Source organism: Chelon labrosus (genome assembly GCF_963514085.1).
Source record: "Chelon labrosus genome assembly, chromosome: 2".
NCBI classification, from domain to species: Eukaryota; Metazoa; Chordata; class Actinopteri; order Mugiliformes; family Mugilidae; genus Chelon; species Chelon labrosus.
In genome coordinates, this window is record NC_140338.1 from 29,832,319 (window position 1) to 29,848,134 (window position 15,816).

Here is a 15,816-nt window from a genome sequence, read left to right on the forward strand (position 1 = left end):
TTGATGTAGTCTGTGGTCGATCTAAACCACAAAATGCGTATTTCTGTATTTGAATCCAGCCAGTGCATTGAGAAACTTCATTTGTGCATTAAAATAATTGTATTTATTCACTTTTTGATACATCTGTACCAGCCCACAGCTTGCTACATTTTGCAGGTGAGGCCGTAAGGACAAGTGCAAAGGGGTTTCCCCCATGGTTTCCCCCCCCTTTCCAATGGTTTACATTTCCGTCAAACTCAAAAACTACAAAACCCAGAGGCTTCCGCGTTACAGCCCCTCTCCGCTGATTGGTCAACACAGAATCCAATCTCTCCGCGGAGACGTGTCTCGCAGTCAGAGCATCCTTCCGTCATGGCGCCTGTTTGGGCTAAATCCGTGGTTAACCTGCAGGTTCTGTCTGTTTTCTTCCTCCTGCTGCTATGTCCGCCACTTGGGGGAGGCCAAAAGAAGAAAGAGGTAACGCTTCAACCGTCGGAATGCATTTTATCGCAGTGCTGTGTAGTGAAATGTGTCCAGGTTGTTTCTACCGGTGTTTAAGCTAGCGACGGTTAGCCGCGATGGGCAGGAAGCTAGTCGGAGAGAATATCTGTTTATCTAGCTTTGGGAAGAATCATTTTCACGTGTGTGGTGTAAATTTAAGAAACACAGCTCGCATTGTCTTGTTGAGAACGCCTTTCCTTGTGAGTACACTCTGTTAGCTTTATGTAAATCACAACCGGATATGCGTGAACAAGCACTGCAAGCTACCGTAGTTCATGTAGGCTGTTTGGTCTACAGTAATATGTAGAAAGTCAGTTTGGCGAGGAGGAATATTGACATATCAGTGCTTTGAGTTTAGGTCCTCTATTCCTAAAAATTGCCGCGTCGTCGCAAGTAAGGACTTTATTTTGAAACTCATGAGTGCAGGAAGAGCTTCGTTTTACTTACATGCAGCTTAACAGGTTAGACGACGCTGGTGAGAGTCTCACAGCAGCAACGAGAGAAGGCTGCCTGCTGCCTGCATTCAGGGTTGCGGTAGTGTACCGGAAGCCTCACACATCCCTTCTGGTGGCTTGTGTCATGTGATTATTTCGTTGAACTGACAAGTGACATACAAATATGCAGTTACTTCTAATGATGTAGTCTAACGCTAGTAATGGCACACACTTACACTAAGTATTATTATTGTAGTTACTTAGAGCTGCCTTGCAGAACAGTGTGTGCAAACGTCATGTGTGCAAACAGCATATATATAATAGCTTGAACTCATCTCATTGATTTCTACTTTATATATATATATAGATATTTTGTTTTGTTAAAAATACAAAACATTGTCACTGATGTATTTTTCTCACTGCTGCTTATCTTATATAACTTATTTTGATGGACAGTGCCATTCATTAGACTATGGAAGTCTTGGAGAGCAGAGGCTATGAATATATTACCTCTGTCCAGTTACAGTTCAGATGTCTGCCATACAGCAGCCTTAGACTAAACTTTAACGCATTATATTGAAAGTCTGACATTTTATATATGGGTTTTATCGCTTTTGCTGGCATCTATAATGAGAATCATGTAACGGTGGGAAAAAATGGGTATCCTTGACATTGTTTGGTAATAACATCCTCTCCTGTATGGCTCCTGACAGCACTGTCAGGAAAAAATGGTGATCCTATTTGATGGCAGCGGAGGAAGTGGTGTCAGCAACTGGTTCGGGAGTCGTTCAGTCGTACTTGTCAGCATTCAGTGCTTTAGCTGGGAGCATCAGATGGTGCAGAAAAAGAGTGATATAACAAGGTGTGCGTCACTCTCATTTTCTGTTTTCCCATTTCATTTTCCTGATGTCATTTATAGTCAGTACTATAAATACTGTACTGTTAGCTAATTTGACACAATATTACATTTGGAAATTGTTGTAGCCATGCTATTAATCTGAGTACAGTGACAAGGCAAAGTAAAGTTTGACGATTTGGCTGTCAATAGTGGGTTTGAGCAGGGTTTTCAAATTGTGAATTTCCACTGGGCTTCATTAGTGTGTTGTGTGGGTCAAGATGGAACACTGTTGTGACTTTAGTGTTCTACCAACTCCTCAGTACAGCACGCCTGAGCTGACTTTGCAGATGAAAAGAAAATGAATTGAGTGGGCTACCTGTCGAATGAGTAAATGAAAGAGGACAAATACATGACAGGTGAATAAATCTGAATGAATGAATTTAATTTGTCAACAAATGGATGAACAAAGGACTGGCGGAATGGAAGAATGACTGGACAAGCATTTGAATGAGTTAGTGAATGAATAATTGAGACTGCATTTTGATGCGTGAGGATTATGTGTAGTTAGTGTGTCACATTACTTTTGAGAAACTTTCTTTAGTAACATTTGTTTTACTACCTGTGGCTGACTGAAACCAAACTTTGTAATGCTTGCAGTAAATAGCTCAAAGTAATGGATCTCTTAAATGATAATATTAAAATTTTATCTGCAGTGCTTATTTTTAGCAATGCCTTGCTTACATTCATAAAAGAACACAGGGGAGCTGCCCATTATAGCCATAGTCTGCTTTTAGGCAGTGACCGACTCAAGGACACCTCTACATTACCTAATGAGTGACAGAAAGAGCATTTTCTCAATAAACATATCCGGATATTATCGATTTGCCTGTCTGACATTGAAGCAGCTGTCTTTAATACCCTTAAGTTAAATGCTTTGTCTGCCAACATTAACTTTGGACCATCCTACCTGAAGTATCAGAGTGTGACTCAGTACCAAATAGCAGATAGCCACACATACTGAAAGTACGCAAGCACACACACAGCCATACTTTCAATGAGCCACAGGAGAGATATTGAGGGGTTATAATGTGAGAAATGTACTTTCCCAGTTGCCTGCCTGGGGCTATAGCAGAGGAGGTGGAGGAGGCGGAGGAAGATCTTATTTAGCTGGAAATGGACAAAATGGTGAAGCAGCACTTTGTATTCATCTCACCAGTTTCTTCTCTCCATCACTGCCCTTTCATCTGGCCTCAGCCATTGTATGCTTCAGCGCTAAGCTAAAGGAAGATGCAATTTGTTAAATTAAGACTGCACAGAAACTTTTAAATGTTTGGTAAATACATTACTACAAGTTTGCATGTTTATTTCTTTGATCTTGTCTCCGACTAGTTCCTGTTAAGACGACCTAATCATGTTTAGAATAACAGCTATGCAACAGATTAGATCAGGACTTTATGTCACTTATGCATGAATGCATTTTTAAACTATATCCAGTCTACATAAAGGTAAAGGGATAGGGAGAGTAGAAAAGACTTAAAATCACTGCCGTCAAAGAGTTTTTTTTGGTTTTTTTGCCCCCTTATTTTAGAGCTAATAGAGGCGCAAACCTCCTGTAAATCAAACCTGCAGACCCAAGTGCAAACCACAGACTCACACATGCTTCTGTATAAACCACAAATCAGGCTTGAGCAACGTCAAGGTGTTTTGGTAAATTATTCTATGTAGTTCTGCTCTTTTTATACTGTCTGATAAAGCTCACAGATAAAGAGATGCTGCATTTTTTATTTTGATTGTTCTGTTATTCTGATTATAAACAGAACACCAGTGTCCTTGTAAATCCAACTGACTTCTGAGTCACCTACAACTCAGCAGCTTTTCTCACAAATGCCATCATGTATATCAGGTTTAGCTGGACGACATGAAAAAATCCAAAAAGGGAAAACTGTGTGCTTCAATCACTGTCTGCTCTCTCTCCTCCAAATAGTCGGCCAATCACAGTGTAATGTGGGCATGAATGTTAATGGATTATCGTTTTTCAGAAAAAAAGGGCAACACAGACACTCCCTATCTATCCCTATCCCATATAGGCAAAAGTGTGGCGGCTATCTAAAGCTATCCTTTGGGCAGACCAAAAGGCCTCCTATTGGAAGTTTGTCTGAAAGGGAGGAATTGAGAAGAACCAAGACTAAGAAACTGTACTAAAAAAAAGAAAAAGAAAGAAAAGAAATTAAAAAATAAGTTAGGGCAGCAATGCTGGACCCCTACTTTTTTTTTTAAATTCTGCTATGTGCCCCTCAGGCAGAAGAAGAAATAGTCACGGAGAGAGAAAGAATATTTATATCCCTTCAATACGCCCTCGTTCATCACCCCAGCTCTCCTAGATAGATATTATAGCTTGTGTTGTGTTTCTGTCTTAAGGCTGACCACAGCACAAAGAAAGAACCAGTGTAAGCACTTCCTATACCTAGACATGTGGAGTCAGGGGAGGTAAGGGGAGAAAAAAGTCCAGGGCACCGAGTCTGAAGCAAGGAGAATTATATATCTGGAGAGTTGTATATCTACAGAGAGATAGAGATTGCAAAGTAGTGGGCTTGCTATCACATCCAGGGACCAGTCTAATAAGTGGATCGGAATAATAAGAGCCTGCTACCTCTGCACACAGAGGCACAATAAACTACCGGGTGGACCCTTTAGGGCATTATCCAAGCCACTTCCAGAGTTTAGACTGGGGCTTATGAAGCTAAACACTGTGTAAGCAGTATTGACTCTCGGTTTTCTGTCTGACCTGTGCATCGGAGAAAAAAAATAATAGCTTACCGTTTACACATTCTGCACTATCTGTGTGGACTTTACAGTACCAGCAGAGAGGGTCTGTGAAAACACCTTTTCCCCAGTAATTCCCTTCTATAATATACGGTATATTATGATCTGCCTTGCTTAATTCAACAATATGCTGAAACAACATAATGAAAGCAATTCAATAAAAGGATAACAAATTCATGTTATTCATCAAGTTATTATAATGAAAAATAAGAGCATAATTGCTATTGGCCACATATGTGTTCTTAACAGATCTCAGAACTTGCAGGTTCTTTCTTATATTCCTATTTATTTTGCCTCCTGCCCCTGTGTGTTTCTTAAGCCCAGGCCATCTTTGCTACAACTCATGTCTTTCCAGTGACTTTGTATACAACAGCTCCACCTCTGAAATGTGTCTAACTTGGGAGCTGGTAAAGCACTAAAATGTCTTGTCATCTACTATGGCATTTGACATAATTTAAAACAAGTTAACAAGTCTGTGATTATCCTTGTTTTGTTAGAAATTGTAGGTTTATTTGGCACATTTTTGAGATACAAGACTAATTAGGGAAAAATTAACTTAGGGCCTAACCAATTTCGTTTTAAATTAACATTAGAGATGTTTACTTATCTAGGAGTTATGATTACTAAGAAGTACATCTGTTTACTAGAAGCCCATTTTACTCTTTACACTTTTTTTTTTTTACTCTTAATTGAATATGGAGTTCTGGAAGACACTGACAGTCTCTTTACTTGGAAGAGTACATGCAGTCAAGATGATGTTTCTATCACAGCTGCTTTATCTCTTTCACAACCTGCCCATCTATCTCAGTAAAACCTTTTTTTATTTTTTAAGACTGGGTGACTCACGGATTCTCCTTTTTTATAGAATTATAAAGCCTATAGAATTAGGAGGGACCATCTCCGTAAAGGCAAAACTAAGGGAGTGCTGGGACTAGCTAATTTCATTTTGTATTACTGGGCTGCCAACTCATGCTCTATTACTTATAGGAGAGATGAGACAGGGATACTGATGATGGAACATAAAGATCGTCTGCTGTAGTCATCATGTCCCCTACTCCACTACGTGAATCTTGTTATACTATAGCTATAACCCCCATGGTTGACAACACAAATTCAGATCTGGAATAATATTCACATACAGTTATACTATACAAATGAATAAATTAGGCCACTCTCTTTACAACTACCCATAGCAAGAGAATTATGGATTCACGCCATAGGAGGTCTTTACATAGACGATATGATCTTTACAAAAATATTAGTGTAATTACAGGAGAAATTCAACCTACTGAAGAGTCACTTTTTTCAGGTATCCTTAAAAATAAGACACTACAGAATACCATGTCCTCCAAGTTATGAAAAGACAAGATAAATTAGATAACCACTTAGCATATGAATAACGACAGAGCACTTTATCTCAGATTTACGTGATGTTTCCATTGTTATGCTCTGGCAGAGAACAAATTCTCCTTGCTTCTTTTTCTTTTTCCATCTACTTTATCACAGTCTGTTTTTTTTTTTTTGTTCCTGCCTTTCTCTGTATTGTGTCCAACCTCTGTTTTACTTACATGTTGGCAATACAAACCCAACCACAGCTGAAAACTGCCATAATGGTACCATATTTTGTGCTGCGAAACGTTTTAGTGTTCTCCCAGTGAATTCAAGGGTGATTTGTTTGGATCTCGCTCATTAGCCATAGTTATCTGAATTATTGATGCACTCGTGTCAGGTCTGCTTTCCCAGTGACTGATGGCCTCCGTTCCAACGTCATTTTCCCCCTCTGTTATTCCTCCTTTTCCTCCTCCTTTTTTTCCGCCCCTTTCCAACATGCTTCAAACTAATTTTCTGAGTGGCGAAAGGATTTCCATCACCCGCTCGCCGCCCCCTTATCCCCCCCTTTCCCCTCCTGTGTCACGTCCCCTTTATTTTTTTCATCAGCCACCCTTCTCTGTGCACCCTGTGACATTTTGATAATAATGTGCTGTCATGAAATGATTTCTTTCTTTTCTTTCATCCCATTCCCTAAATTTCTCCTCCATTTTGTTCCTCCCTTGTTCCTGCGGCATTCCTCTGCCCTCTTAACACTTGCAATTTTCCTGACATTTCTGAGGCTAATCCTGTTAATCTGAGCGGAGTGCAGGGTATCCATTATTACTGTCTATTGAAATGCCTTTTGCTTAGTTAGCCATTTACTCAGGTAGTCAAATAAACCATGCAGTCATTTATGCTGTCATTCAGTCACTGAACCACCATCTGTCCATCATTTACTCTAATGTTAGCCCTCAGTTACACACATTAAACCAAATCTTGACATTCACTCCTTTGTATCACACAATATTCTGTAACATTCAGATATTGATACAGTCACTCTGTCTTTTTTGAACTGTTAAACATTAAAACTTAAAACATTTAACTTAACATTGATTATTAATTGCTTCAGATATATCTAACACTGCTTTTTATAACATTAGTCAATACATTTATTTTGACTCAGTCAAAAGGGTGGACTTTAACCACGAGGGAACAGTGCATCACATGTGCTCATGCTAGTTGTTTTCCGTCATCTTCACAAAAGGTGAGCATTTGCGCTGTTCTCTGCTGCTGGATCCGTAATGTTAACAGCAGAGTCAAGTATCGGATTTTGGCTGGCAGTCTGAACGCAGCCTTAGTGACAAATAACTTGGTCATCCTGTCCCTCAGTTCTCAGTTGGATTAGATGCGACCATATGCCTTTACTTGTCATAGGTCTTGGTAATACCATTTGCATTCACATTGAAATGGTATACAAGACTGAGAAACTCCTATTTTTCATAAAACATTGTCTGATCTGAAATGATGGGAAAAACAAAAAATCAGCCCTTGTCTTCTAGGTAATTAAACCCAGTCAACTTTCTTGTGTCACTGTCATGAACACTTGCAAAACTTTCTCTACTGTCTGTCTTGTATGATGTGAACATGGCAGTAGCCTCTCAATCAGTGACTCCTTAAGCAGAGCCTCTCCTCTAATCACTCACACAGACACACACAGCACACTGCACACTGTACAGCTGAAATGAGGTGGCATATTATTCCACTGTGTATGTCTCTGTCTGAGTTTGTGTGTCTGTCTGGCCTGTGGCTGATAAGAAGTCACACTCTTATCCTTCCAGACAGACCTGTGTTGCCATGACGGTTCATAGGCCACAGACACTCTTATGCAGAATGCATTCAAACTCACGGGTCTACACGCAAACACATATGCACTTAGATACACACACTATGTTCTGTGTTGCTCGATTGGAGGCATTTTCCTAATGCTGTGTGTGTGAGCATGTCACTTGTCAGAGATATCTGATTTTCCCCTCTTTTTAAACATTCTGCTTCACTAGTGGAAATCCTGTTAACACGGGAGTAAAAATGCGCACGTATACAAGTGTGCGTGTGCTTCTCTGTCACAAGACTGCCATATTGAAAACACAAGAAAATACATGCAGGCAAGAAAAACTGAGAGGCAGATTTCATTTTCCCAGGTGTGCAGTGTCTTGTTTGACCTAGAGACAGTATTCTTGTGGTCACAGAGCAAGTCCTTGTCAGGTAAAACTTTACCAAGAAATAATCAAACTGGCTTTGAATTATTGAATTATGTTAACATAGCCTTTGAAAGCATTTATTTGTCCAGGGAATGTCAAGTAATCACCATGGTCTTTCTGACTCTTCCACTGCTTCCCAGTCAAACACAGTCACACCTGGGAGGCTTTGGAGCAGCATTATACATGCAGCTGTAGGAGGGTGTGGTTAACCTCAGTGGTTATTAAGGGAGAAATATTCATTCAGAGAAAGTCATGAAAGAAGTTTGAAAAGTGGTTGTCTGTCTCTGCCAGTCATATAGATTTTTTTTTTCTTGGGTTATTTATCACTCTTAAGTCAGTAAACACACACACACACACAGAGACTCAGCCATACTATAGTATAGCGTTAGGGAGTGAAGCAGTTTAGCATAAAGCTGGAGTCAGGATAAATGCTAGATGCCATTTAGTGTCAAACCTGTTTTTTCTTTCTCCTTCTCAGTTTCTCACTTTCACTCCTATTCTCTTTCTCAGCTACTTTTTTTGTATATATTATTTTCATCCAGTCATATTGTCATTGTAGTAATGGACAACACAAATTAGTAGTTTACAGTTAAATCCAAGGAATTTAACAGTAAACATTAACAGTCACATGTGTCCTTTCAATTTCCATTGTAACAGTGTCTTGTGAAAGGAGGTAACAATACACCATTTGATCCTTGATTCATAAAATCTGGGTAAAATGAGTTAAAACTGATCGTCTAAGAAATCTGTGTGTTTAGTTGTGAATGTGGTCAGAAAAATATGTTTGTCTTAATGTCTGTGAAGGTCCTCAGTCATCCAGGTCGTGCTGTATTCAAAAAACAAAGCAGACACAAAATGGTTTGAAGATGTTCTCCCCTCATCCAAGTAGCTTCTTCAGTGATGGGTGGGGGTTTTATTAGAAACATCTGGGGCCTCATGTACGAAGACTTGCATGGATTTCCTTCTGAAACATGGCGCACGCTCAGATCTAGAAGCACATTTCCTGGACTGGAGACGCTACTCACTGGAGTGGAGATGTGCAAAAATGTCCTCTTTGGCACGCTGTCCTCCACGCGCCGCAATGTTGGTTAATTGCATTTGCGCATCACATATACTTTGATGGAATCCAAATGTTTCCTGTTGACATTTACAAATTCATCATGTGATGGTGCTTTTATATGAATGTGTGTGCAGTCGATAGCTCCGATTACATTCAGAAAACTTGTTCTCGCTGCCAGTTGCGCTTTAACGTTGACCTGTTCAGATGCATTGTGGGAATCTGATATACCTGAGGCCCCAGGAAACATTTTCATTCGATCAATATCAATACAGATCATATGTGATGTGCAAATGCAATTAACCAACATTGCGTGGAGGACAGCGTGCCAAAGAGGACATTTTTACACATCTCCACTCCAGTGAGTAGCGTCTCCAGTTCGCTTTCTGTGAAGTTCTTGTTTTTTCCCGTCTTAGTCGTTCTCATGTTTTCATTTTCTGATCGTGCAGAGAGGGGACTCTCAGGTGCAGGGTCAATTGAAATATAATTTGCGCTCGATTGGAATGTACAAAGGAAAAATGCTTCTAGATCTGAGCGAGCGCCACGTTTTAGAAGGAAATCCACGCAAGTCTTCGTTCATGAGGCCCCTGGTCTCCATTTCAGCTTCACCAAGCTCAAGACACATTGACATGTAACAAACCAACCAAATAGGTCCCATATTGTTTTCAGAGTTGAGAAATCCTTTGCTGGAATATATTTAAAGCTTTACATTGCTTGTCTTCAGTGAAAGAAACTAGGAAAGTGAAAACTATGATCGACAGATCATATCTAATGAGGAGCATGACTTGAAATGATTGTTGCAGCCCTCATTTCAACTGAGCAACCGGTGGTCACTCCCCTTCCCAGCTGTTCATATTATTGACCAGCCAATTAGTCTCACCAGCTGAGCTTGAAGCACGATCTGTTTAGTGCAACTAGCTCACCATTTCCCCCGTGAGACTGACACCACTTTGCAGTTGGCCGTGAGACATTCGAAGAGACATTACATCAGTTGCTGCGAATTCTACATAAGAGTGATTGAACAGGGGGTAAAGCTTTAATGCATGCATTTTCCAGGCTGTAAAACAAGAGAGGTTCTGGACAGCAGACTTTCTGTAGTGGCTTTAGTGTTGGCTCATTTTAAGAAGAGCTCTTTGTTCGCCAGGCCTTTCTGGTCTGTCTGCTTCATCTCACCAAGGTTGTGATGAAATAAAAGAATTTAGGTTGTGGTCATTATGTAATGCAGTATATTTTCATTTGTCTAATTCTGAAGTCTACTACTTTTGAAGAAAAACTCTGCACTCTTCATCCCTGCTTTTCCCACATTGCACACCTTACATTGTTTTTGCCAATTTGACTATATATGTGTGTGCGTGTGTGTCTGAGAATACACACACACACGCACACACACACACCTGTAATAGGTCTTGTGAATCTGAGTGAGACTGCTCACCTAAGCAGAAGCAAACCACAAATGGTGAATGGCTTATGAGGGTAATTAGGAGAACATTAGGCTCACCGTTATTAGGCACCCGGTACTAGTGTTAGCTTCCAAAGGCTAATGAAGTAGCATACTAGGCCAATTACACTTGAATTTCTAATATGCTTATATGTGCAATGTGCTCTTGGCCCTCACTCTGCCTATTAAAATGATCACTGCAGGTAGACTGGCACCATCTGCATTTTGGAGAGGTGCATGGAGTTAAAAGACGGATATAAGGGAGCAAATGGCAGCTTTAAAGATACTTTAAAGGTCACACAGTACACCTGGGAGGCAGAAAAGGAAAAGACAACTGACCTGGTTGTTGGACAGGCCTGTAACTTCATGACCTTTAGTCTGTCCACACTTCTTGTCCCCATGTCTTTTACTTTACACATAAACCAGCAGTTGGTACTTTTCTGTTTGTCTGCCTCCTCTTATCTCAAACATCCTTTTTTAAAGGACCAATTATTGTTATGGTGTTGTACATAACTGAAGTAACTTCAGGTCAGCCCATTCCTTCCCTTGTACCTCGAAGCAAGGATCTGACAGTAAAGATATTTGTTTTATGTTAGACCGTACAGGGACTATTATTGAAAGTGAGGAGTGAGAGAATTGGAAATGTGTTTGCTTTTGTGACTAAATGTATTTTAAAAATTTGAGGCACAAATAAGTCTTTTGTCAATTAGATGCCTGTGACATTAGAAACGGTGAACAGGCGGCCTGTTGTGGGCATGGTGGGAGTGCGGGAGAGTGATTGTCTTCAGAACTTGTCAGAGGTCTGATGCTTGCACACCCTTTTCTCATCTAACAAGCTCACTGGAGCTGTTGTTTTTGTTTTGTTTGGCATCTTTCTCTCTTGTAATAGGCAATAAAAGATCAACAACAATTTCCATTTGGCCGTCATGCTTTTGCACACCAACACATTAAGTGTTGCTGCCATTGTTGATTATTTTAAATTATTTGCGTTCATTTGAGAACACTCCACTGAAACAAGAGTCACAGGTGTTAGCCACATCCACACACAGCATATCATGGTCTCTCTGGCTTACTTTATCTAATGTCCTTGAGTAGAAAGATGTTGTTGCAAGTCAAGCTCTGTCTGATTTCTAGTTATTTTTACATTACAGTGGTTTTCTAACTGGTCTGAAATATATTTTGTTTTTATTTCTGTTGGGTCCCTGGGGTAGAAAAGTAAGCTAAAGCTATACTCCAGGTGCTTTCTAAAGTGCAGTTGTTTGTTTTATCCTGCATTAGAGAAGTAGCTCCTTATAAACAAAGACACCTTTCATAATATGTCCTGTAGGTTTAAAGTCTTTTAATCTTAGGAATGCGTATCCATTGCACCCCCCCCCCCCCCCCTGTGGAATGGTTGCATGGCTTGCCTACCTTTGCTTCCCTGGTACATGGCTCAATGGTGTCAGAGATTGTCCTGTAGGACAATAAGCCTCTCCAGTTGCCATGGGTATTTTCCTGCCTAGCTCATCAGGGAATTCAAGTTACTTCTTACAACTGCAAATTCATGAGGAAACTAATTTACACACAGGTTTGTTTATTGATATTATCATGCACCCCTTTATGACATGCTTTTGGCTACTAAAAAGAGAAAGCAAGGGAAGACTTTTGCTTCTTCACTGAAATATATTCATTTTTTTCCCCAGTTGATGGTGCCAGGGCAAACCGTGGGTACACATGAAATCTTTATTGCATTAATCAGCTTTCTCTGAAACAGGCAAGCCTTTTTTGTCTCCATAAACATGTTTGAAATGTGAGCATGGCATGGACAGATCTGGACCTTGAAGGAAATAAACGCAATTAAAGTCCTGAACTATTTTGCCATTTAACATTTTTGCTCATTTGCCAGTGGCCAAAACTCCCTTTTGACGTGGATTATCATTTTGTTGAACATACTGGAGGCTATAACCATGTATAAGTATTCATGCAATGTCTAACATCAAACAGAAGCTGCTTGGCATCAGTTTTGATGATCAGTTTTCTTTCTTTCTTTACCTCTCCTCCTTTCATCCATTCATCTCTTGGCTTTATTGCAGATAGTATTATAGTGACCATATGCTTCTTGATTGCTTGGGTGGACTCCCTATTGTGTTTACAGTTGGACTTGCTGGTTGTCCTGTGTGCCCATCTCCGGTTTTATTGGGATGCCTTTATAACAAAATCAAAATACACTGATGTGCCTTAAAAGCAATTCCAGCTCTGTGCTTTCACTGGAGAAATGATATTTGTCAAGATGGGGAAAAGAAAAATAAAGGGTGAGGAAGGTATCTGTAGAGGTCAAGTTAAGCCCTTTTCGCACAGGATTAGTTTTACCTGAGGACGTCATGTGATTCAGAAACGACCCTCCCTACGTTTGTGTTTCATGTGGCGCATTCGCAAGGGATAAGCAAACTGTGTTTTACTCAAATTTACTATCCATAGTTATGTCTCAGCTACTTTCCACTTCATTCCACTGCATGACAGAGGACATTTTACACTTTTCGACAGCTTTAGTTACTTAAAATACTAAAAATATTTTAAAAATAAAACATGATGACACTATTGATCGTGGGGAAGACATTAAGATCGACCTGGCAGTATTTAAATCAGCCCAACATTTGCCTATGGACACATTAATGCCTGATTTAATGATTTCATCCGTCTAAATGTGTGAATGGGTCAGCGACATCTTTAGACATCTGTCTAAACTTTGATTTATAGCACATCCTTCATAATTCATAAGAGACGAGGCAGAAAAAAAGCCACGAATCAAACAAAACTCTTGAAAAAGTAAATCAATCTGTGCCTGCGTAGCATACACACAAGCTAACCCATTCATGGAAAAAAAGCGAAGGATGATGAGATGGATGCTATGCATGGCAGCATCTTTTGATGTGTTGGATTTTATTTAGTGGTGCATTAATGTGTTCATCGTATTGGTAAAAGTGGAGCTAAAGTGCTAACAGGTAGTTCTCCCACAGGAACATTTCAGTCTCATCGCATCATGTTTTATTCTTAAAATATATATATATATAATAATTTTTTTTTTATTATTAATCCAAATCTGTGAAGTAACTGAAGCTGTCAAAAAGTGTAGAGATGTAAAATGTAGAACATTACCTCTGACATGTAGTGGAGTAGAAGCAGAAAGTAGCAGAGATGTCATAATTAGGGACAACAATGAACTATTTGAGTAAAACACAGAGATTTGTTATTTGCGTGAATGAGTCACGCAAAACCTAGAGTTGGAGGTGTAATTTCTAAATCACATGATGTCCCCAGGTAACACTTATCCTCTGCAAATATGGCTTAAATTACATAATTCACCAATTTGTTGATGTATTTCAAAAACCAACCAATGGTGTAGCTACAGTGTTGCTGTGCCATACAGTTTACTGTTAAAATACTCTTCATATGTTTGAACAATTGAACCAGAACCAAAGTAAGTACGGCTGTGAAGACGAATGAGCCATTCGGTTGACAAATTACTGATAAACGTCAGATTGGGAATTCCAGTTTGAAAGAACAACTGGGAATAATCCCAGAAATAGAAATAATAAAGAAGCTTTTCCACATTAAAATGTGCTATCTTAACTCAGAGCTCTAAACGGTCTTCAGTGCAGTCATTTTTAAAGTCTTAATTTAGTTTGTGGTCTTAATTGAGTTGTGTTATAATATGATGTTCTCCCTGCGAGCATTCTGAACGCTGTTTTTTTTTATTCGTTTCACATTTAGTTCAGCTTCTAAATTGGACTTATATCTCCTCCCTTACTGGCATTTAAACCTCAGAAAAGAAGTTTTTAAAAAGTTAACTTGATGAAACTCGCAGACAATCTAAACCAACAAACAACAAAAGACTTTGACAGGAGCCTTAGGGAAGGGAAATGACAGAAGATTTAAAATGTCACACCATGTGCCTGGGAGGTTCAGAAAGTGGCTGTAATCTGGAAGCAAAAAAAGCAAATCTTTAGATATTCTGTAAGCATCTGAGAGACACGACCGCTGGCGCTAATGGGGAAAGATATAAAATAAAATAAAATCACCAGAGGGTGACGGCTGGGAAGACGCACGGACAAAGGCAGGAGAAAAATGCATTTATTTCAAATAATTGTTATTAGGCAGATAAGATGACAAATCCCCACCCCCAACCCCTCCAGTGACAAGTCATGATATTTCTGGGAATCGCAGATTATGGGCTGACAAATAAGGAGCCGACAGTAAGAAAGCTTGTCGGTGTGATTCAGTGGAGGTGAGAGATTGAAACAGTGTCACTGACAGACAGACGGACTCACCCAGACATGCTGCCAATACAGTACATGTATGTTTTGTAAATGCAGGAAACATGTTCACATGATCTCACTGGTTGCCTCCAGTGGGGTTTGTCTTTGTGTGTGTGTGTGTGTGTGTGTGATGCTGCTTGAAAACAAACAAATTGAGGCAAAATGCATGTTTGCATCATGGGTGCTGGTGTGGAAACAACTCTGTTCCTCATTCTGGTCCAGTTCTCACATGTCCATCTGCATCACTGCTCGCTGTCTTCATGTCCTTGAACTTTGTTGTCACCCTTATTTTATTCATATAGTTCCTTTGTGTTCCTGTTTTACTGCTTCCCTGATAACTGATTCCCTGACTCCTCTACTTATTATTGTACATACAGCCTTATTTTAAATCCCATCCGTGTGCATGTTTAAACCACATACTTTCTTTAACCTCTCAGTCACCTTCTTCCTCTTACCACTTTAATGCCCCCACTGATCTTGTAAAAGATCATAAAAATAAACCTCTGAGTAATGTTGCTTCTTTACTGCCTCCTCATTTGTTCCACCCTTCTGAGCTTTCTTTTGTGCTTTAGTGTGTGTGTGTGTGCTTCGTGCATTTTTGGTTTAGCACAATACACAAAGTCCCCAAGTCATCATAAGGACACTATGATTACCAGAAATTGACTCGCTGGTAAGTTTTGTTGGTTTTTACAAAGGGCAATGTGCTTCTTTCAGTGTTTGTGTGTGAGGGAGAGAGTGTGGGAGTGAGACGCGTCTTTGTTCCATGTTATAAGAAGCCAATTTCCAGTAATCCCCCCTTCAGTGGGGGAATTGGAGGAAACTGTATAGGAGGCTGATGGCCAAAACCGTGGCCCATTCACTTACAAATAGATCTTGGTTGAG

The 15,816-nt window shown here is 39.8% G+C and overlaps 1 protein-coding gene across 1 annotated transcript in view; it reads left to right on the forward strand.

Moving 5' to 3' along the window:
• Positions 1 to 307: 307 nt before the first annotated feature.
• LOC311496762 (dolichyl-diphosphooligosaccharide--protein glycosyltransferase subunit TUSC3) overlaps positions 308 to 15,816 on the forward strand; it is a 66,166-nt gene continuing 50,657 nt past the window's right edge. Inside the window, exon 1 of the mRNA XM_084556734.1 lies at positions 308 to 456. Coding sequence (XP_084412860.1) covers positions 352 to 456 — 105 coding nt within the window. The 5' untranslated portion in view covers positions 308 to 351. The remainder of the gene's footprint in view (positions 457 to 15,816) is intronic.